The following is a 21,852-nucleotide window of genomic DNA, read 5'->3' as shown; positions in this document are numbered from 1 at the left end:
TTTTAATTACCATAAAAGATCATATCAACTGCAAAACAAGTTATGTTGTATATGTTATTGTATGTGTATGTGGTAAATATTATGTTGGCAGCACCATCAGGCAGCTACGCATACGTATACGTGAGCACTTACTGAGTTTGAGGAATGTTGAACCTAAAATACCATTGGTTATTCATTGGCAAAACACACACCAAATGGATAATACGGAAGAGATACGGTTTCTGGGTCTGATGAAAGTTAAAAAAGAGGGGGGTGATACACAATTGAAGTTACGTAAAATGGAGGCAAGAACAATTTGCCTTTTGAGAACAACAGAGACTGGTTTGAATTCAGATCACCAGATGCATGTTTTTCTATAAATGACTATGTTTATGCGATTTATGACAAAACTGAATTATCTTTCATATGCGTGGGGTGGGGGCCTGTGCCTCGCGTTTATAATCTAACCCCTTTGGAGACCATGGGACATGCAATCCATTTCACTGATTCATGAATGCTTTGATGTTCACAAAAATTTGAGTCAACACTTATTTCATTAGTTTACATCTGGTACATTCAATTGTTATATTTAAATGTGCAAACAACAATGTTATTTAACTTTGTATTTTTGACAACCACACATATAGAGAACATTAGATGATTACGATGTCACTACAACACATCTTTTTACTATTACGTGTCATGTTTACATTGTGACGTCACGCGCATCAGTGCGCGTGACGTCGTTACGTGACATGTCATTCCCGAGCGCAGTGGTCCGCTGTATCTATGTGTACAACGGCGTCCTGGCTCCGGGGAGCGAGCTTATTGATTGCGGGGATTCTCTTACCCATGAAAGGTAAATTTCAACTCTACAGGAGCTGTACACCCCAAATTCAACATCAGGCATACAAATTATACGTATATATTGCTTTCAGTGACGCAGGGATTTAACCCATTGACTTTGTGCTAATTGACCAGGCGATATCTTGACTCAAGGTAATTCGAAAACATCCTATCTAAGGTAGGCAACATTATGTATGAGTTCATAACATACCGTTTATATGTCTTTTATAATTGGCAATACGGACTTTACAATTACACAATACCAATTGCAGGTTCGAATAACAAATTGTGCATCCAGAGGGTAAGGAATTGCCTCCTTTTATTGCACATTAGATTCTCATTACATAATTTATGTCACTGTGGCAGAGGTGCATTGTACTTTGTAATTTTGGACTTCACTTTACACAAAGTCCTTTACATGGGCTAGACTTGTATGGACTCCAGACGGGTGATCGTGGGCGCAGGTCTCATGTCCCACTACGTGCTCTTTATGTATGGACACACTAACATAAATATATTTCTTTGGATTATATATACATATAACGAATGTTATATTTCTAAGCAAAGTATCCATGATAGCGAATATGAATGTATTGTCTTTTCTCTCCTATTTTCTTTCATATACGTTTGCTCATCCCAAACCTTCTACCAACTGGTGTGGTATGCTACAACCTTATTTCATTTTTCATTTTTATATCATGTTCCATCATGGGTGGATTTTGATGTATATTCTTTTTGTTTTTCAATAATGTACTGTACTATGGGTAACAAATAGCCTTGAAAACGACCGTCGGGGTCGAAACACGTGTCGGCTATTACCTTACAATACAATGAAGACATTTTTCACATTTTGATGTGTGGTTTCAATCACTTACAGCATCGGATCATGATTGCTATTTTCTGAACATTTCCTATTATTTGGTTGAACATATATATATACATTTTTTTCTGTGCGCAGTGACAGTCTTCTAATAGTTTTCAAGTTGCGCATATGTACTGTGAACCATTGAGTGGAGGGTTCACCTTTAGAAAGACTCTCTGCAGCCGGAAGCAATTCTATGCATTCCAATCACTCAACTGGTGGTGAATAGCGCACAATTCTAATTATCTTTCACACTCGACTTAATTTATACTTGACCAGTTACATGTTTTTGGGTCTGCTGCATGCAATTGGCACCTTTTGCATGAAGGAGGTCAAAAGTAAAGCATAAAAGTAAACAGGAGAAATTGCCTTTACTCTTTACTTTAATTCTCAATGAATAGAAAAATAGAAATGCGACCGGCAAATTATTCTTTACAAACTGAACTCCTATGAAATCTGTCGGCTTTATTCCATAAGGATCCATTCAACGCCAGCATAAGAATACATTTAGCCATGTGCTCATTGCAGACAGGGCAGGAATGCTCAATGCAAATGTTATTTTCGCTCCTTGAACTTACCTTCAAAAGGTAAAGAACCTCTAGAAGCATAAGGCAAAAACCACTTTAAGCCCTGGTTTATGCCTTGCTTTTTCCACTGCAGGGCTTAATAAATGCCTCTGACCCCCAGGTTAGCCTTGATGATGCTTGTAGGTCACTGCACAATAATGTACTTTCATTGTATCTTCAGCCACATGGTCTTGTGTTGTGTTGTGAATGTGAATAATGTATGCTAGAGTTGCCCAGAAATGTTGATGCTACTTTTATAAATTGTCTATTGAGTTAATTGGCGTTACCTTAACCTAATGTGACACTAATGCAAATATTAATTGTGAAATATGGAATAACAGGCTTCTAACGAAGGTACAAAAAAGTAATCTGTTAATTTGCCAGGTACCCATACTGAAGGCATTAGCTTCATTACAGCAATCATAAGAATCACGGTGTCTATGATGCCCAGTTTTCCATTCAACCATCAACATTCATCAGGTACACCGCGTGCACTATGCAATATTCAATACAAAAAGAACTTTTGACCAGCCAGTCCACATTGGACATTTCCTGGATCATAAGTTGAGGCGTCACATTCAATCGTGTCCTAGACGGTGTCTGAAAGCAAATCTTCCAAGTCAGAGAAACCTTCCATGGCACTTCTTTCCATTCATCATGGAACCAAAATTTACATCCATAAATCCAGACAAGTCCACTCCCAGGAAACATATGCAACTCATGATGCACTGGACCGACGTGTCCCTCTGGGTTATGGTTGCCAGATGACTCCATGTCATGAGGGACGCTCTGCTCCACTCCTTGGTTTTGCTTTTGTTAAATTGAAATTACCTAACTCTAGAACTCTCAGCAGGCAATGGACGGAGAAGTGAACGCCCAGTAGCGAGATAGGGTGTCCCACCTGACAAAGAGTAACCTGGCAACCCTACACTGATTAGAGGAGAAGTGGATGCAAGACAGCCTGTTCTGCGCATGTTGTTCCAGAAATACAGCCTACAGCCCTCAAAGAGGCCTCAACTGCTGCCTGGCATCATTCTGTGGCCCTGTGTTGTGAATACATTAAGTCTTTCCTTCAAGTACTACTTTATGCTTGGCTTGTGGCTACCGGCTCAAGTCTTTCAATTCATTGTTTTACCAAATGATGGCCTTGTTTACTGCTAGAGAGCGAAAAATGGGGTGTGATCGGCATCACCCAGATGGGAACGCAGATAGCTGGGCCCAAAATTATTATGATATAATTGGTTATTTATAACGCGCTTAATACCCAGAGGTTTCTCAGCGCTGACCCGAGGATTGAACCTCTGTTGCTCAGTGTCGTCTTGCTTCCAAAGTTAGCACGTGGCCCCTGAGCAATCCTCCCAAGACAACCGAGGATGTAATGAAATACTGGACGGATGCAACCCCACAATCGATGAGACAAAATGTAAGCAACGGGCAAGGTAACCGATGCCCCCCCTTTTGCTCACCAACATTTTCTGCTCTTTATTTAGACACGACTGGGACCCTCCTGACAGAAAGGTGGACACACGCAAATTTCGTTCCGAACCAAGAAGTATTTTTGAATATGAACCAGGAAAGTCGTCCATCCTTGAGCACGAAAGGCCGGTAAGTGTTGGATGTTGGCAACCCTGGTGGTGCATAACTGAAACGCCTTGGCTGGGGAGCATGTGTTTTGTGTAACGTCTGGGCTCCCCGAATCATACCATTCAGCCAATCGTCTTTAGGTATACACAATTAATAAATGTATGAGATAAATATACAGTAATTGAGTTTCAGTCGAGACTTTTTTGGCCATTTGAAAAACCCAATTGTATGTTACCATTTTTTGGATCAACAGGGCGTGTCAGGGATTGTGGGATGTTCCTTGTAATTCTTGCTGCATCTTTGCACTGACCGTGTCAGTGAAGACAGAGTTGATTTTCTACCAATTCGGGGCTGTGAACACTTGCTGTAAAAGATGTCACCGTCCAGCAGTTTGGGGATTAATTAGGTGCTTTACCAAACAGTTTGGCAAGCAATAAACTGCGAGGTCTCCTGATGGAAGCCTAGCCAGTGACTGAGATTAGAAAAAAGTCATACTGCAAAGAGCAGGTGTAAAGAAGTAAAACAATTGGTCACTCTAAAAAAAACCTTCTGAACACATAGTAATCTGAATTCAAATAGCCGAGACAGAACTTACATCTCTGCCCTATCCTCAAGCTGTTCACCTTGACTTGTGTAGAAACTATTTCCAGACACAGTGATGACGAGGCTCCAATCACAAGGTCTGGTCATTTATATCTGACGCTACCCTGCTGGGTGGTATCTTGATTCGGGTCATGGGCCGAGCTGCAGTAAATAGCCTACCTCTGGTTCTACTCAGTGCTAGCAGCCATGTCCTCTGTGTGGATGCAGGGGAACTGAAAGGGGGTGTTCCAGTAAAGTTGGTCAGTTTTTACATTCTGGCGGTAGAGCTGGCATGCCCTCATCTTTGCCCAGCACATGTGTGTCTAGTGCTATGGCGAGAACTATATCCACATTGCACTTTTCAGTAGGCCATGACCACTTGGCCGGATTGTTTGTGTCATTGTATTGTATTGTTTATTTATTTATAGAGCACACCGGGCCGTTAGGCAACTGGGCGCTTGTGTCAAACTTAGGTTACAGTTACATAGATATCTTACATTTCTTATGTTACAAGTTAGAGTTACATGAGTATCTTACATTACTTATCTTAAACATTTCTTATGTTACAATTGTCTTATAATTTATTATGTTACAGTAGCAGGCATATTTTACAAGTTGCATATAGGAAAATTAGAATATATACACAGTTTACACAGTTGATGGTGAGAAGAATGAGGATAGGAGGATGTCATAAGGAGTGATGTCTAGGAGACTGGTCATTCGTAGGTCATTCATAGGGAGGTTGTCAGCAGTCGTTGGTTTGAAGCCAGGATTTGACATTCGTTTTGAAGAGTTGAAAGGAGGGATTGGCTCTAAATGGGTCTGGAATAGTGTTCCAGAGCTGGCACCTCCTGTTCTTTTCAGATTGCAGTGAGGGACTCTGGTGCTGTTTGCTTGGGCTTTCCTAATGGGACGTTCAGATGTGTGCCTAGTAAATGTCTCAGTAAGGTATGCTGGTGCTTTATTGTTAAGACAGTTTTGAGTGATGTTTTAAGTTTGATATGGTCATTGATGGACAGCCAGTTGACAGTTCTTCTGTGGTCCAAGATATGTTGATCTTTGGGGATGCCTAGTGCCGTTCTAAGGGTGTTGTTTTGCAAGGTCTAGAGTTTGTGGGTGTTGCGTTTACTGTTGCCTAAATATTGTGCGTTACAATAATCTAATTCTGCTAATAAGGGCTCGCTCGATCTGTAGACAGAAATGGGTTGCAGTCATGAATTAGCTTGCAGGTGTAGCTTGTTGGTGAAGCTGTGGCATTCACCTGCTTGTTAAGGTTGAGCATTGAGTCAAGGTAAAAACCTAACATTTTGACTTCCTTGGCTACATTAATTCTGATACCGTCAATATCAAAGGATTTGTATAGATGGGGAAGATTATTTAGTTTGTTAGTGGATCCAATAATTAAGAGCTCGGTTTTATCGTCGTTAAGACATAAACCGTGTGTGGAGATCCAGGTTTGAATGATTGGGTAGATTTTGTTTAAGAGGATGGTGTCTTTGTCGTAGTCTCCTTGGATTGGAATGAGGATCCGGGTGTCGTCCACGTAGTTGGTATATGAGACTCCCAGTTTATCCAAGATATCAAAGAGGGGCTTTGTAAAAATATTGTACAAAGTAGGGGAGACGCATGAAACTTGAGGGACCCCGCAAGTGATAGGCACTGGGTCAGCAGCTGAGGTAGCTGAGAAGACTCTTATAGTTCTTTTGTCCAGGAAGGAGTTTATCCAGGCCGTGGCCTTGGAGGAAAAGTTGGTAGATGATTTAAGGTGTTTGCAGAGTACTTTATGATCTACCAGGTCGAAAGTGGATGATAGATCCAGGAGTAGGAGGATAGATGTGTCTCCTTTGTCTTTACGCTCATCTAGTTGATTTTTTAGATCAAGGAAAGCTGTCTCAGTTCCATGTCTCGGTCTGAATCCAGATTGTCTGGCGCCTAGTAGGTTATTAATCTCCAGGTAAGATTGGATCTGTAGATAGGCAGTTCTATCTAGGATTTTAAGGAGGAACTGTCGTTATAGATCTATAATTGGTTGGGATATTAGGGTCGACATTAGTTTTTTTTAGGAGAGGGAGTATCCAGGCATCTTTGAGGTTAGTGGGTACTGTGCAGGATTTGAAGGAGGAGTAGATGAAGAAGATGTGAAAGGGGCTAGTTCATGCGCAGCATCTTTGATAATAGGGGCTGGACAGGTGTCCTCAAGACAACGAGAGGGTTTAAGAGAAGTGATGATGTTTTTAGCTTCAGCGATGGAGATAACTCTAAAGTTGAATTGGTTATAAGGTTTAGTTTGGTTGTTGGAGAGTTCCTGTAAAATGGCTTCTTGGGTAGAGAGTGCAATGTTGTGGAGGGAGGATTTTTTGGAAGAGATTTTATCTTGTAGCATAGTAATTTTATTGCATAGTGCGTTTTGGATGTTGGTGCACCACATTTTATCTTTAGTGCAGGATTCAATGGGTTTGATGGGTGATTCTAATTCTCTAAGGATGGTGAATATTTCCCTAGTGTTAGAGTTTGCTTTTTCAATTCTGTCATTGAAGGACTCTTTTTTTGCCTGGATGATTTGTTTCTTGTAGTTGTTAGCAAGGGTGGTAAGGAGGTGTTTGTTAAGAGGGGATGGGTTTTTCTTTTTCCAGAGGGCTTCTGCTTGCCTTTTTTCTTTACGCATAGCTTTAAGACTTGGGGTGATCCAGGTGTTTAGATGGGCAGGAGGTTTGGATTTACTTGGTTTCAATGGGGCAATGACGTCTATAGCTGCGTTAATGGTGTTGTTGTAGAGGTCAACCAGTTCATTAGGATTAGTGGTGTGATAGGAGTGATTGATGATAGGCTGAATTAGAGGGAGGATATTTGTCAATGTTATGTTTATTTTGTAGCGTGTAATGGCAGAGGGTGCCAGAGGTTTGGAGGTGTTAGTTTGGGGTAGGTCAGAGATGGTCAGCAATATCAGGTGGTGATCAGTCCAAACGCATTGTTCGATGGCCGTTACGGTGGATGTCATCTATTTTTCACAGCTCCTAGTGGCTGATTTGCCATGCAGAGGCTGATTTGCTGTGCCGAGGCTGATTTGCCATGCAGAGGCTGTTACTCTGGTCGCCCTGTCTGTCTGGGCTTGCCTTCTTGCAATTATTACATTACTGTAGAAAGCACAAACTCCCCCACACATTTCACACTTGACCAGCTGTTGAGCACAGTGCATTTAATTATTCATCGTAGTGCACTGCAGCAAATATATGTCATTTCCACATTTCGTTTCCCTGCATTTTCCTTACCAGATTTTAGGTTTTCCACAGCTACACTGGCACCTTATCCCTTCGATTTAGGAAAATGTTGTTTCATTTTGTTTAGTGTCAGTAATGAAAAACCACCATGCTTTTGGGGTTCGTTGTTGATTAATCCATTGCAGTTTAGACCTTACACTTTAAAGTTTACTGTTTAAATTGCGCACTTTCTCTATCTTTGTGTGTCTAACTTTAATTTTCCATGCTCTTTGTCTCATGAAGGTGTTTGCTCTTCCAACTACTTCTGTTGGGATGTTAGAGGTTGCTTGGGGCAGATTGAACATAGGGCCTGTTTCTGATATGGAATCATTTGTTTCACTGACTCTTCATTTTATCAAGGGATGCAGGTGATAAGTAGGGTCAGAACCAGATGACATGTCTTCCCAAAGTTTCTGCTTCCTTCCATCAACTGGAGTATTTTCTTTTCACTGTGAAGCTGAGCCTTGAGAAACCCCATGCCCGGGCCCACCTTTTACTTGTATGCTTTAATTGTATGTTTTCCTAAAGCATTTCCAAGGTGGTAGTCCATATTATCAGAGCGTATTGTTTATCTTCCTTTACTGATGGTTTCCCTCCAACTAATGAAGATGTCACTGGTATTTGATGTCTGCCTGTCAGGTGTAGGAAAGCCCCCTAGACGCTTGCACCAGAAAAAATGCAACCCACTAGGGAAAAAGGCCCAATACACCTCTTGCCAGGATACATATTTTATTTCCATACAAAACAAAAAAGCGCCAACAAAGAACTGCCATGAAACGCTCTACTAAAATCTGCATGAGATTCACATGAAGAAGGTGCACAGCATCATCAGTGACATCATCACATACAGTAAAAACCTGCACTGCTGGTTGGTGAGTCCCTAAACATAGGTCACCTGCTCCATAGGGGATGCCAGGCTGGTCCGTCCATCTTCCTCCACGTGGGCGATGTTGCCATCATCATTCGTCAAACAATGGCCAAACACCAATTATATTACTAAGAAAAAAAACACATCTATCTCCATGTAACAGTGCACCTAGTACGAACCGACAGGGGACCAGGGGGAAAGCCGACACACACAAACTCACACCCTTCACTCGCTCCCAGACAGGCCGGCATTTCTCCAAGGTCTCCCACCCTCGTTCTGGGCTATAATTTCAACCCTCACGTGACCTAGGAATGAAGGCAGGAGGGCACTGCTTTCTGATCTTTTGATCAATCGGTGTCCAGCAGGTTTATGGTCAGTGGTCTGGGGGTATCTGGTACACTGGAATTCAGGGGTCCAAAAGCCACGGAATGTGGGTGCTATAATTTAGTATTGGGACTGGTGGGGGTTGCAGGCCCTGTCCTCCTTCTCGTTGGATTGCGCTGTTCACAGGCACTCAGCCCTCCTCTCGTTGTCTTGCAGGGCACTTTCTTCTCAGGGTGCGAAGGTTGGTAACATTTTAGGACAATGAAGGGTTTTATGCATCTGTGTAGCTCTGGGCTTTCTCATCAGTGTTTGGGATACAACCTATTCCTTTGCTAATGTTTGCGGCCTAGGTGCTAACTGCTGCGCCACATTTAAGCTTTGTGCCACAATATGGCTGCTTCTATGTAAGATAGCTGCTATTCCTGCATGTATACTACACCTACAAGATGTACAATAATATGGTTGTGTAGATGTCTGTGAGGGCACCCTCGCCCCCCCTCGTCTCTTACATTACTGTTGACGGCCTTTGCCTTATCCTAAAGCGCTTGGGGGTGCAGGAAGATTGTGTCCCCTTCCCAACACAGACTTGGGCCACTGAGTGACCCCTCTACCCTTCTTATTATTACTCATTTGTGGGGGCATCAGAATTCACCCCTCAGTCACTGCAATATGCACATATGGAAAGGGCTCTATGGGTGGGGGGGTGTATAGAAAAATATTGCATCTGCAGCCTTCCTGTCAACCTCACCCCCAGACTGTGCACAGGATCAGGGTGAGTCTTTCAAGGTCCAAGAACCATGGCAGGTGGACTGTTCCAAAGGTGATCATGGAACGCGGATATTTGTGAAAAACCTTCTCCCTGTTACTGGCCTGGTAACAGGGAGTAAGTTGCTACTAGAATCTTTGGTCGGGAAGTCTCCAATGACTAATATCTAAAAAGAAAAGAACGGATAAATAGTGCATACATCTAATATGGGCTAGTCATACTTTTTCTCTAGCCTACCCTCACAAGAGGACAAAATGCCACATACAGTAAAGCTGGACTGAATGCCCAGAACCGCAAATCTGGACTGGATGCACCACGCCGTAAGGGCGGCCTCATTGCCTCTGGTCTCCCTAATGAGGGTGATGCATAACTGTACCAGTTACCCTTGTGGTGACTTCCTCAAGAGTCTTTATTTCTCTCCTTATGCTTTCCTCTGTATTCCTTAAACCTTCTCCTTTATATAGATACTATCTATATATATAGATGTATAATGTATAGTGCCTTAGGCGATCTTTCCTGAACTGTATCATAACACTATCCTTCTTTTCACAATTAACCATACTATGTCTAGTTTCCTGATGCAATTTCTAATTGAGTTTTTAATTATTTTTGCTCTTGTTTTTCATGTGTTTTAACCTCCCACATGATCAATGCCTGGTTAGGTTGAAGTCAGACCCTAGTTTAGTCTGTTTCTGTGGATGTCTTAGTCCTTCCGAACTTAATCTTATCATCGCACTTGTACCATCATGGCAGAGGCCTCTATGCTTTGCCCTTATTGCTACTTTAGCTTCATTAAGCATTTAGTTTGCGAGCCCGCACCCATTCAAGCATCACACATCTCCCTCCTCAGCTTCAGGGACCAGCTGACCAACTTGCTGGTCCCACTTTTCTCTCCTGCTGCTCTCCCACCTGCTGGAGACTGTGAAGGCCCAACTGAAGTTGCATGCTTCGGCCTACGTCTGATGCACTGCCTCTGAAGTTGCATGCTTTGGCCTATGTCTGATGCACTGCCTCTGAAGTTGCATGCTTCGGCCTACGTCTGACGCACTGCCTCTGAAGTTGCATGCTTCGGCCTACGTCTGATGCACTGGCTCTGAAGTTGCATGCTTCGGCCTATGTCTGATGCACTGCCTCTGAGGTTGCATGCTTCGGCCTATGTCTGACGCGCTGCCTCTGAAGTTGCATGCTTCGGCCTACGTCTGATGCACTGCCTCTGAAGTTGCATGCTTCGGCCTATGTCTGACGCGCTGCCTCTGAAGTTGCATGCTTCGGCCTATGTCTGACGTGCTGCCTCTGAAGTTGCATGCTTCGGCCTATGTCTGACGCGCTGCCTCTGAAGTTGCATGCTTCGGCCTATGTCTGACACGCTGCCTCTGAAGTTGCATGCTTCGGCCTATGTGTGATACACCACAAAGAGTCCATCTGGTGCCTTCATATCCAATCTCTGTATAACCCTCACGCACCTCGTTGGTTCCAGACCAACTGCTTCCTTTCCTTTTATGCCCAGGGTGGTATACTAAAAGCTGCTTTACTTTATCATCTTCTGTTTCTTGATTGCCCTCATCCATGGCAGGATAGCCTTGAAGTCGATGTTTCTGAGGCCTGTTGCCACTAGCTCATCTGTAGGTGTCCGTCCTTATACGGTTTATGCCCCTGGCACTATTCCTCTGTGTGTCACAGTGGTCCTAGGGTCCAAACTCGCTTTCCACAGATGTACACATTAAAGCACAAGAAGAGAGTTGAGTACCTGTGGGATTTCTACTTCAAGTCTAGCTCCTGAGTAACCATGTGGCCGGCAGAGGTAAGGGCCTACCTATTTTCTGGCTTGCAGTTTTCTTACCAGTCCATCTACCTTGTCCTGCATCTGTCGTTAGAAAGACTCTATCCATGTGTTTCCTGATACTAACTCTCTCAGGGCGTGTGTATCTTCCCCAGAATGTACGTGGAACGTGCATGACACATTGAGTCTCGCTTTCCTTTTGCTTCTGCACTTTTGGCTCAGTAAGCCACTGTGTGATGATGCTTAATGCCTGTTAAGGTGGTGTTGAGGTGTTTGGTGCACGTGTGTTCAAACATTGCCAGCCATTTCTTTAGGGTCTACAGGGTCAATCTTTTTCAGAAGGCTTCCATCTCGACTGCATCTCGTCCTCACATTTTCGTATCCTTTTACTTATTGCATTATAGGGGCAGTTATCGTTGTCCAGCATTCTGCCTGTCTTTACAGATGTGCCATTGATCGTTCTTCACTCTGACGCACAATAAGTGAATAGTTCCAATTCACAGGTTATTGATGGCCGAAGCTTGTTTTCACTGTGCTTGATCTTTGGAACAGTGAGGGGTTATATGAAGAGGTAGAGTGAGTCTATGAGCCTCATTATGAGTTTGGTTCTCACATAAAAACCGGTTCTACTCATATTTACCCCAGGCAGTACTCTCTGTGGCCTTTCAGGCCAGTACCCTATACGATCACAATTCATAGTGAAGCTGTACTTTAATAAAAAAGCAGTATTTGCAAAAGCACATATATTTACACAATTCATAGTGAAGCTGTACTTTAATAAAAAAGCAGTATTTGCAAAAGCACATATATTTACACAATTCATAGTGAAGCTGTACTTTAATAAAAAGCAGTATTTGAAATATCACATATTTTTACTGTTACCCGATACGCTTCTTGCGAGGCGAAGGTCAGGAAAGTTTGGAAACAGGTTCCCTTTCCTGGATACTGTTCACTTTTCTATTACAAAGTTGTAAGTGAAAACAACATTTCCAGTGAAGATATCCAGAAAAAAACCTGGCCTGTGTCCTTTCACGGGAAATACCAACCCATGCCATTTTTTGCCCATTCCACATTTGATCCGGTGGAAGAGCAGATTCCCTGAGAAAGGGGCAATGGATTTCACTATCTTTACTTGACAAGGCTTTTGAAAATGGCGCCTGGGCTTGAGCCAGCAGCGTTCTAAATGAGGCGCATCTAGCTGGGCATTGGCAACATTTTGATTTGCCATTAAATCAATTCTGTTTAGGGATAATAAGGTAATATATCATAGTGACTTCTGAACATGTGTAATTGAGGCGCATTTCCATATTGGCAGCACCCATTATTGTATTAACTATTGCACAATTTATAGGGCAACATGCATTAATTCCATTTAGTGATATATATCGCCTTGAATTTTACTGCGCTGCTGGCAGGCTCGTGCAAGAAAGGCTCATTTTTCATTCCTTCAGGCATCATTCCAGAAACCCACCCTGAAGCCGAAATGAGGCCTAAGGGTGTATGTGCCTATGGGTACATGACAACCAGACCCCATGACAGATTCGGCTCTTGCCGAATATTCAGAAGTCTACAGGTGGCTAAACATCTACGTGTAAACGTACATAATTATTATGTGCATGTAACTGAACATAATCTAACAATAAATAAAGGCTAGATGTATGTTTGTCCGATACCGTCATGCGCAGTAGAGGCTGGCTGAGCGCACAGCATGCTCCATTAGAGGGAGCTGTTGCCTTAGGATATATAGTGGTCCAATTCGCATAGCTTTGCCTGTTGTCACCGCTAGAGGGAGCTGTAGGATTAGGATATAGAGTGGCCCCCCTGTGTAAATGAAAACCTGCACTTGGGCGTGTACACAGGCCTGTACACAAGTCATTTATATTGCACTAGCCAACTCTTCTGTCTCCCAGAGCCAGGACTTGTCCAAGATTTGTGTTGGGCCCACACCTAGGTTATGCAATTTAAAACCATGGCTGCAATTGGGCCCCATCAACCTTCGTGCCCATATCATGTGTGAGATCTTAAGTTAGTCCTAGCTTTTGATTTTGAATGGTGGGACTTGTGAGCCTATACTTATAATGGAACAAATGAAACTCTAAGTCCCAGCATGCAACGAGAAAAGCTACTAGGTTTTCTAGGTGTCCCGCATGACATAGGAGCACTTGGCAGCTATGGAGTACTTTACAGGTTGTCACTTCAATTGTTACGCCTCCTTAAATTCAAAAGTTCACTGCGGAAGAACACTGGGACAACGTTTTAAAATGTAACATTGGGATTGTTGTCAAATGGATATTTTCTTTCCAACATTCCTGATTCAAGGCGACACAGGACTGGTTAGTATGCCTCATCAGTTTTCTCAGCAGTCGCAAATGTCCTTACAAATTAGAAATAAATAGGGCATGCAAATTCTATATTGAATTTTGAACTGGCAAAGCATGTTGTATGTTGCATCAAGTTGATTGGCTGCTGGACAGTCATTATGTGACTGTCAGACATATAGTAACAGAAAAAAAACTGGGTGGGAACCACACAGTTATCCAGACGCTCCCATTCTGCTCTCCATGAGGAGTTGCTCAACAATTTAAATTAAGTGGCCGTAAGATTTACACACTTTACGAAATCCTCTGAATACATTATTTTGCGCAATGGTTGTATAAAAAATCCCAAAGCGTCTTGCATAAAAGAACAATTTTATTTTAATTACAGAACAACTGAGGCACTCTTCAGCCTCAGCTCATAAGCCCATGCATTTCGGAGAAAAACTCCTTCATCAGGGCTGAGTCGAGGTATCTCAATATCGCTCAGTACATTCATTTTTCTTCATTTTTCTTCCTATTACGCACGCATGTATATTAACTATGTACATTGCATCTACAGATTCTGACCCACAGGTCAACACGTTAAGGTACTTTTTTTCCGCTTATCCTGCTCCATGTAATTTCACATTTTCGGCTGCAATAGCTTTCTTACTTTCATTCTAATCGCATTGACAGGAATTGTGTGTGTCTTCTTTCCTTTCCTATGTTAACACCCTCAATCAATGTGGTATGCATGCATCAATTTTCTGGATATATTTGACTCTTTTACCAATATGTCTCTTTACATTCACATAGAATGTGTGCACACGTGTTGTTCTATTTATGTTGGCACCAACCAGGACTCAACCCTGATGAAGGAGTTTTTCTCTGAAATGCATTGGCTTATGAGCTCGAATAGATGAGGCTGATGAGTGCCTCAACTGTTCCGGAATTCAAATCAAATTTTTCTTTTATGCAAGACGCTTTTGAATTTTTTATACAACCCTTGTGCAGAACAATTTATTCAGAGGATTTCGTAAAGTGTGTAAATCTTACAGCCACTTACAACTCCTCGTGGAGAGCAGAATGTGAGCATCTGGATCACTGTGTGGTTACCACCCAGTTTTTGCTGTTACTGTTGATTCAGATCCCGGTGTCCTTGGATATTTTCTACCAGACAGCTCCTTTAAACTACTTTCTGAAATACAAGTAACGCATATTTCACACAGAGATTCGAACTCGTCTAACTGAACTAGTGGTGCCCACCTTTCCTTTTCACCTACTGTCAGACACATACCCACACGAAGATTTCGCCTCATGACTGCTTATGTCCAACAGAATCAACATAGCAACGTGAATGCATTTTTTTCTGTCATAATGAAGAATGGATTGAGTAGTTTGAACACCGATTTAGAAGGCAGAGCCTGAGAACTGCGGAATGTCAGCAGCAAAAAGCTATCAGTTGTCAAACTGGATCTATGTGATCTGACCGCGGCTGATTTTCCCGCGGCCGGAAAGTTTGCATATGAAATGTACGAACCACAAAAGGTTTGTACATTACCCATGCGAACACACGTTCAATACCCCTACTTACCCCCACCCCCACTCACACCCACAACACACCCATGACACACACCCCACCCACACCTTCAACACACCCACACCCCCAACATAAACAAATCCTACTTACCTTCTCTTCAAGCTGTGTCCCTGAAGCGCCAGTTCCCTTTCATTTCCGTGATCGGGAACCTGCGCCGCAGGGTCCTTTATTTATTTTTTTCGAGAGCTGCAGGGGCTTCCCCCGCAACCCCTAGTCACTATACTCTACACTGCAGCCCGCACAGTCTTTTTTTTTATATTAACCTACAATGCTACCACCAAAGGTTCGAACTTTTGGTGTTTGGACCTTTGGTGGTAGCATTTTTCGTTTTTTGTGTACGGTTGGACCTTTTTTTTCGGTCTGATCGTACAATTCCGTCAAACTACGATGCCGAGGATTCACGGCTATGAAAGCAAAGGAACCTTGTGCAGTGCAATAACCAAGCTTTTTTAATGTATTTTTATTATTTTTCCATAACTTCACAATATAACATTTGTTTCTCAAACAATCCCCAACCCCTGCCACCTCCCCCGGTGTAGAATGCCAGCCTCTAGGATATGTCTATTGCTTAATGAATAATGTCCATTATTCTGATGTTGCGTGGGCACCATTGTTGCAGCTAGTCACTTTGTAGAAATAACCAAGTTTTTATCTGGTCGATCCAAATGTATTGTACATTTTTATTATTTATCCGGCAAATACAATTAGTGGTTTTGGAAAAATGGCAGTGGCCTTTCCCATGTTCAATGTATTTGAGATTCATAATAACTATACACACTCCTAGATGAAATAACAGCAACACACCTGTTTGTGAATGGATCGTTTGTAATGATTAGCCAAGATGTGCAAACCAGGAGGGCTTGCCAGGGAAAGGCAGCTCCCACGCGCCCCTAAAGACATTCCCCTGCTTGACCAGGTCTCAGCTGGACAGTCACCTACCAAAGGAATGGTATTTTTCTTTTCTGCTGGTGGCCTAACTACTATTCATGGCTCTGGCTGACCTCATTATATAAATAGTTTTTTTTTCTCCACACTTAGTGGGATTGCCCATGTGTGTGAGAAACAGTACTTTTTGTATTTCGAGCGCTGGCAGGCATTGTACTAGAAACAGGACAGTACCGTTTCTAGCCTGAGCGGGCACTGCACTCAAAACAGGGTAATCTAGAAATGACTCCCAGACTCCAAAATGTCACTTCGAGCTGACAATGGGATTCAAGAGCCGCAAGTAACCCACTAACATCCACAGGTCATTACATAAGAAAAGAAAAATCTTCGTCATATATAAAGGTTAAGTTGTTGCTTTTATGTAGATGTTTTGATCTTGTATAATTGTCTCATGTAAATAGCTTTCTGTTATTCTTATTCGTCGTAAAATCAATAAAAGAAAGCATCCCATTACATCTATAAAACTGTTCTGGCAAACCCATGCTTTTCTTCATGGCTTTGTGGGAAGAACCAGAATTACAACATGAATACACCATTTACACAAGAATGGCAATTGCTGCTTCCAGTGAGTGGTTGCTGTGAAATAGCCACCCGGGGTGTTTGGGCATAGAATCGGAAGAGAAGATAAAGGCTTAGGGCCTAATTCACAGAGCGTTTTCCACTGGGGTTGTTCCCCTTTATAAAACGCTTCTGCAAATTAGGCCCTAACTGCACTTAGCCTGTGCTTGCGCACAATCCCTGATCCAGGTATTGAAACCTACAGCGCGAATCCTAGGCACCTTGGGGAACCCTCTGGGATCTCTTGTGTCAGATTAGGCTGAGCTCAAGTCTTGAGCGTGCCAGAGGAGTTGGACTATGCATAAAATAATAAGCAAAACGCAGGACAGTCAAGACACAAAGAACATAAGGTCCAAAAAGGTATGATACAAATAAAATGTTAGAGATGAAAAGGAGCAAATTGGATAAACATGACACCAAGTATCATAAGTTAAAAAGTGAGACCGCCCACATATAGGGTTTTATGACTGTAGGATAAAACAATCAAGTATTATAATCTATGATGGAAGTGCATTAGAAGGGCCATTTCATGTCTATAATTGTTTAGAAATCTTTACACATTATTTTAAATAACCTCATGGTTCTTTTAATGGTACTACGATTCTCTGGATGTTAGGTGGGTGGATCCAGTGAGAACAGTTACCTTCAGTCCTAATGGTATTTATTAAGTGCTTTTCATTTAAGCAGGAGTAGATTACAGACAATGTCCAAAACAGGTACAATGCCATTGCATCATCTTGACAAATGCTTCATGGGTAAAATGCCCAGAAGACATGAAAATGGTCTGCGAGGTAGAAGATCCTGAAGTAGGAGGTAAGGTCCTGTTTTCCGACCGGCTTTTTTCCTGATTGGTTCTTATGGATTTAGGTCTTTTGAACCAGGCCTATGTAGAGCTGTTGCTGGTCACAGGCAGGTGCTTTTGAATCATTCTGAGAGTTTTCATCTGTGAAGTAGGTTTGAAGAATAAAGACCTTCAGAGCAACCTTTTTACACAAGAGGGCCTGGAGCAGGAGTTTCTCTGAGTTGTTATGGAGACTTTGATTTCGATTGTAGGTTCTTCTTGGGCAACACCATCCACATGACAAAGTTTGGCACTTCCGCTCAGGCCGTTATAGTCAGTGAACTTCCAGCTTCTCTTCTTCTATGCACAGCACCTATACCCCAGAACTCATGGCGATCATGTGTTAGCCTATACTTGAAGTTAAGAGGGTGACATTTCTCAAAGGAAGGGCTGCGCGGTCACAGTACATAAGCACTGCCCTTCCAAGTTCCAGCCACTTGATCTCTAGAAGGATTCCATTTTATATGACTCCCAAAGAAAAATCATCTGTTGCCCAGTGGTCCACGGATTAGGTCAGACAAGAGACGGGTCTGCTCTGAAATCACTTTTCAGTCCCAGAAAGACTCTTGTCAAGTTAGACAAACAATAACCAGCTAGCAAAGCAGGTTGACTCAAAAATATATTTGACATTTGTGGCCCACAGTCTGGCATTTGGAATGCAAATCCTTAAATTTAAGCAGTATTTCAAACACCGAAAGCTGCATAGAGTTATCTCCTTAATATTGAGAAAGACGAATACTATAGGTATGGCTGCATTAAAAGTAAGACCTCAAATAATTGCTTTACTGCTATGGTAAATCACAGGTCCGTTTTCCTACAAACTGATGCCTGCACTCTGTCCAAATGGTGTGGCAATGTTGTTAATTTTTGACAGCAGAACAAAGGGGCAGCTCACACCAAAGTGTCCAAGGATGGGCTGCAATCTCTTCTTACCAGGATACAGTATTTCATGTGGTTTTTGTGTCAAAAATGATTACCAAAAATGTTTAAATTAAGAGTCTTGCCTTCAAATCAAACAATTCAATGAAGGAGTGTTACCATTTTTACACTTGCTTCAGTTGTCAGCAGCAAAAAAAGTAAAGATTATAGACCCAGGCGGTAAGGGGTTTACGGCAGCGTAAACAGCGCCGACCCTTACCGCCTGATTACGAGGTCCCTTAGCGCCATGGAGCTTTTAACACCTGCTTTTAGCAGGTGTTAAAATCCATGGCGCTAAGGGACCATGGAGTTAATTACGCCACCGTAATTTACGGTGGCGTAATTAACGCCTTCCCCACTCCCATTATGCCCTATGGGGCAAAAATGGGAATGGGGAAGGGTAAATGGGGATTGGGGACTTACCGCCCCGCCAAGGTCGGAATGGGGCGGTAAATCCGCCAACCACCATGGCGTAAACGTAGTTTACGCCATGGTGGTAAAGTCACGGCCCAGGCGGTAACTTACCGCCTGGGTCGTAATGAGGCCCTATGTAGAAACTGTTTAAATGCACACTACCTCGGCTGCTATATACAGTAGGATCATACATCTCAATTGGACTTTTAAATACAAAAAGTGACCTTTTTTCTTGTAACAGACCCGTGCAGAAGGAGAATTCACGCATGTTATTATTGCAAGGTGACAGACAGGAAGAGCTTTGCATTGTTGCACTCAACAAATTAGAAATCATTCAAAAGTACACGTCAAATCTTCCTGATGGTCAAAATGGAGGTCCTGAGACAAGTACAACATTGGGGTTCAGCAGATGGCATACGGCTCTCCTATGAATTCCCCTCTTCCATGTGTGTTTTTCCTTCTCGGCTACTTTCCCGCCAGAGTGTGAGTGGGAGGTCACTGCTTGTGCATGTTGGTGGAGGTAGTTCGATTACTGTATATGCATTTTTCTACGGTGGAGGTGAGGCCTGTCCCTGAAAGCTGCTCTCTTGATGTGTTTATGCGTGCGTAGCGGGAGAGTGGTCCCATCACTGCTTGTTCATGGTGATTGCAGGCCAGAGTGGGTTCTGACCATGTGTGCTGTATTTCGATTTCAGGCCTCGACGTGTACTCTTTTCGAGCCTCTTTTACTGTCCTTGTGACAAACTCTCTTTAAAACATCCGCAAAGTTCATCTCATTTTCCTACTGACTGAAATTACGTTCTGGGTCCAGCTCCTCTATGATCCTGGCCAAGTATAGAGATCACGGTAGCCAATGATGAACATGCGTATTGCAAAGCACCAGGCATGTGCTTTGAATACTGTGATTGGATACAACAGCCGGGAGTCAATAGGCAAAATGTCTTCACACTCACAGGCTATGACTGGACACAGCACTAATGTGCAGAGTGATTGCTGCTAGCGTTTGTGAGGGAAGCAAATGTTAAGGGTAATTGAAACTCGTTTGGTGATGCGCACTGCAGCCAATCGGCAGAGGGTTTGCTAATAGTTTAAACGCTGTTTGCTTCTCAGTAAACAAAAAGGTATTCAATGTAAAGCTAAAAGGAAGAACTAATTGCTCTTGCTTGCACCAGTGAATCTGACAGCTCTGTCCTCACACTGGAAAAATCAGTCCCCAAGTGAGCCAGTGGGCCTAAATTATCCAGTGTTATGGAGATATGTATATGAGGCAGATGCCACAGTGGCACACAGAATGTGGAAGTGAATACAAACTAAAAGATGTAGTCCGCGACTGGCGGCAGGAGCATTTCATATTAGTACCCTGCGAGGGTCAATGAGCTTGTCAGAAGCAAGATCATTAGCCCTCGCCGGGGCATTACCCGGCCTACAAGGCTCCCGCGCCGCCACAGCTCCGGGGTTCCTTCCACGACTGGCCGCTATGGAAAGGGAGAAGGGGCTACATGTAGTCCAGGGGCGTTGCTAGGGGGGGGATAAGGGGGCTATAGCCCCTGATATTTTGGTTGTAGCCCCGGATAGAATCTCAGGAGCTACAGCCAAAAGACTAGCTAGCCCACAGTCCCAACAGTTCCGACATCAGTTTAGCCCCGGGTCTTTCCCAGACCTAGCAACTCCCCTGATGTAGTCCCTACGCCCTGTTCCATGGCGGCCATTTTGATTGTTAATTTTTATCCCCATTGATTTAAATGGCCGCAATGGAAAGGGAAAAGGGACTACGTGCCTATCCCTGGCAGCCATTTTGTTTGCTTTTTTTTGTCGAAACGAGAAACTGTTGCAGTACCATTTCTCAACTCGAGAAAAATTGCAATTAGTAACCCGGTACGACGTGCTAGGGTACTAATGGCAATATGACCCAAGGAGGGGAGCCATTAGCCTTCGGGTAATTCCCCCAGGGCTCTGTTAAAAAATGAAATTCATCTCTACAAACTAGCATAATCTCCTACATCACAAATCACATCTGCTGCAAATCAGAGCAACCTATCTGTCATTCTCATTGCTCATAAACATGAGAATCACTATCAGCATGTCAACCATATTCTGTGGTAACCTAGATTACTAGGCAAAACACCAGTGTGAAGAAGCTCGACCTCATCATCACTGCTTTGCCCACCCTCCATCACAGGTCAGGCCATTTGGCAATCCCTTTTGAAATTAGTCACACCACACCAGTCAAGTAAACTCACAGAAAACCCATCAAACAAGCCTTCAGGTCATCCATGAAATTCCCAGTGGATGCTATCTCATTGGCTGATCTACCTCTGATGATCCATGACTGTGACTTGCTTCTCCGAGAACTCAACACCACCCTCACAAACACCCTCACAAACAACATCAACTGCGTTGCCCCAGTAAAACAACACACCATCAAGCCTAAACCTTCTACACCTTGGGAACCCAATGCCAACAAATGAACCATAAGAAAACAAAAGAAGACTTGGCAAAACTCCTGCAGCGCATCCAACCTTGCCTTGTTCAAGGAACTCAGTGCTACATGCAGGCGAATGATCACCACTGGCAAGGCCAACTACTACCAAAACACCATAGTCAAGGCCAACAATGAAAGCAGAGGTATATTCAAATTCCAACAAGCACTGAATTGACCCTCTGTCCATCCACCCATACTAAACTCCATTGAAAAAGCCACCACCACCAACAAGATCAACATGATATGCCTATACATAGGTACCAGTGCTCTAAATGGCAGCACTCTACACATTCCAGCTCGCAAAACCACACTACCTGGACAAATTTCAAGACACTCACTAAGGAAGACCTCACTGGTACCCTAGCATCCCTAAAAGCCACATT

The 21,852-nt window shown here is 43.0% G+C and overlaps 1 protein-coding gene across 19 annotated transcripts in view; it reads left to right on the top strand.

The window, feature by feature from the left end:
- SORBS2 (sorbin and SH3 domain containing 2) overlaps positions 1 to 21,852 on the top strand; it is a 923,152-nt gene that overhangs the window by 634,979 nt on the left and 266,321 nt on the right. For all 19 annotated transcript variants that reach the window (XM_069631529.1, XM_069631528.1, XM_069631527.1 and 16 more), the window contains one exon: positions 3,744 to 3,858. In XM_069631529.1, the coding sequence (XP_069487630.1) occupies positions 3,744 to 3,858 (115 nt within the window). The remainder of the gene's footprint in view (positions 1 to 3,743; positions 3,859 to 21,852) is intronic.

This window comes from Ambystoma mexicanum, chromosome 6q, assembly GCF_040938575.1.
Source record: "Ambystoma mexicanum isolate Mex_15411 chromosome 6q, UKY_AmexF1_1, whole genome shotgun sequence".
Lineage (NCBI taxonomy): Eukaryota > Metazoa > Chordata > Amphibia > Caudata > Ambystomatidae > Ambystoma > Ambystoma mexicanum.
The sequence above is the reverse complement of the archived record's forward strand: the minus strand, read 5'-3'. Positions and strand labels throughout refer to the sequence as shown.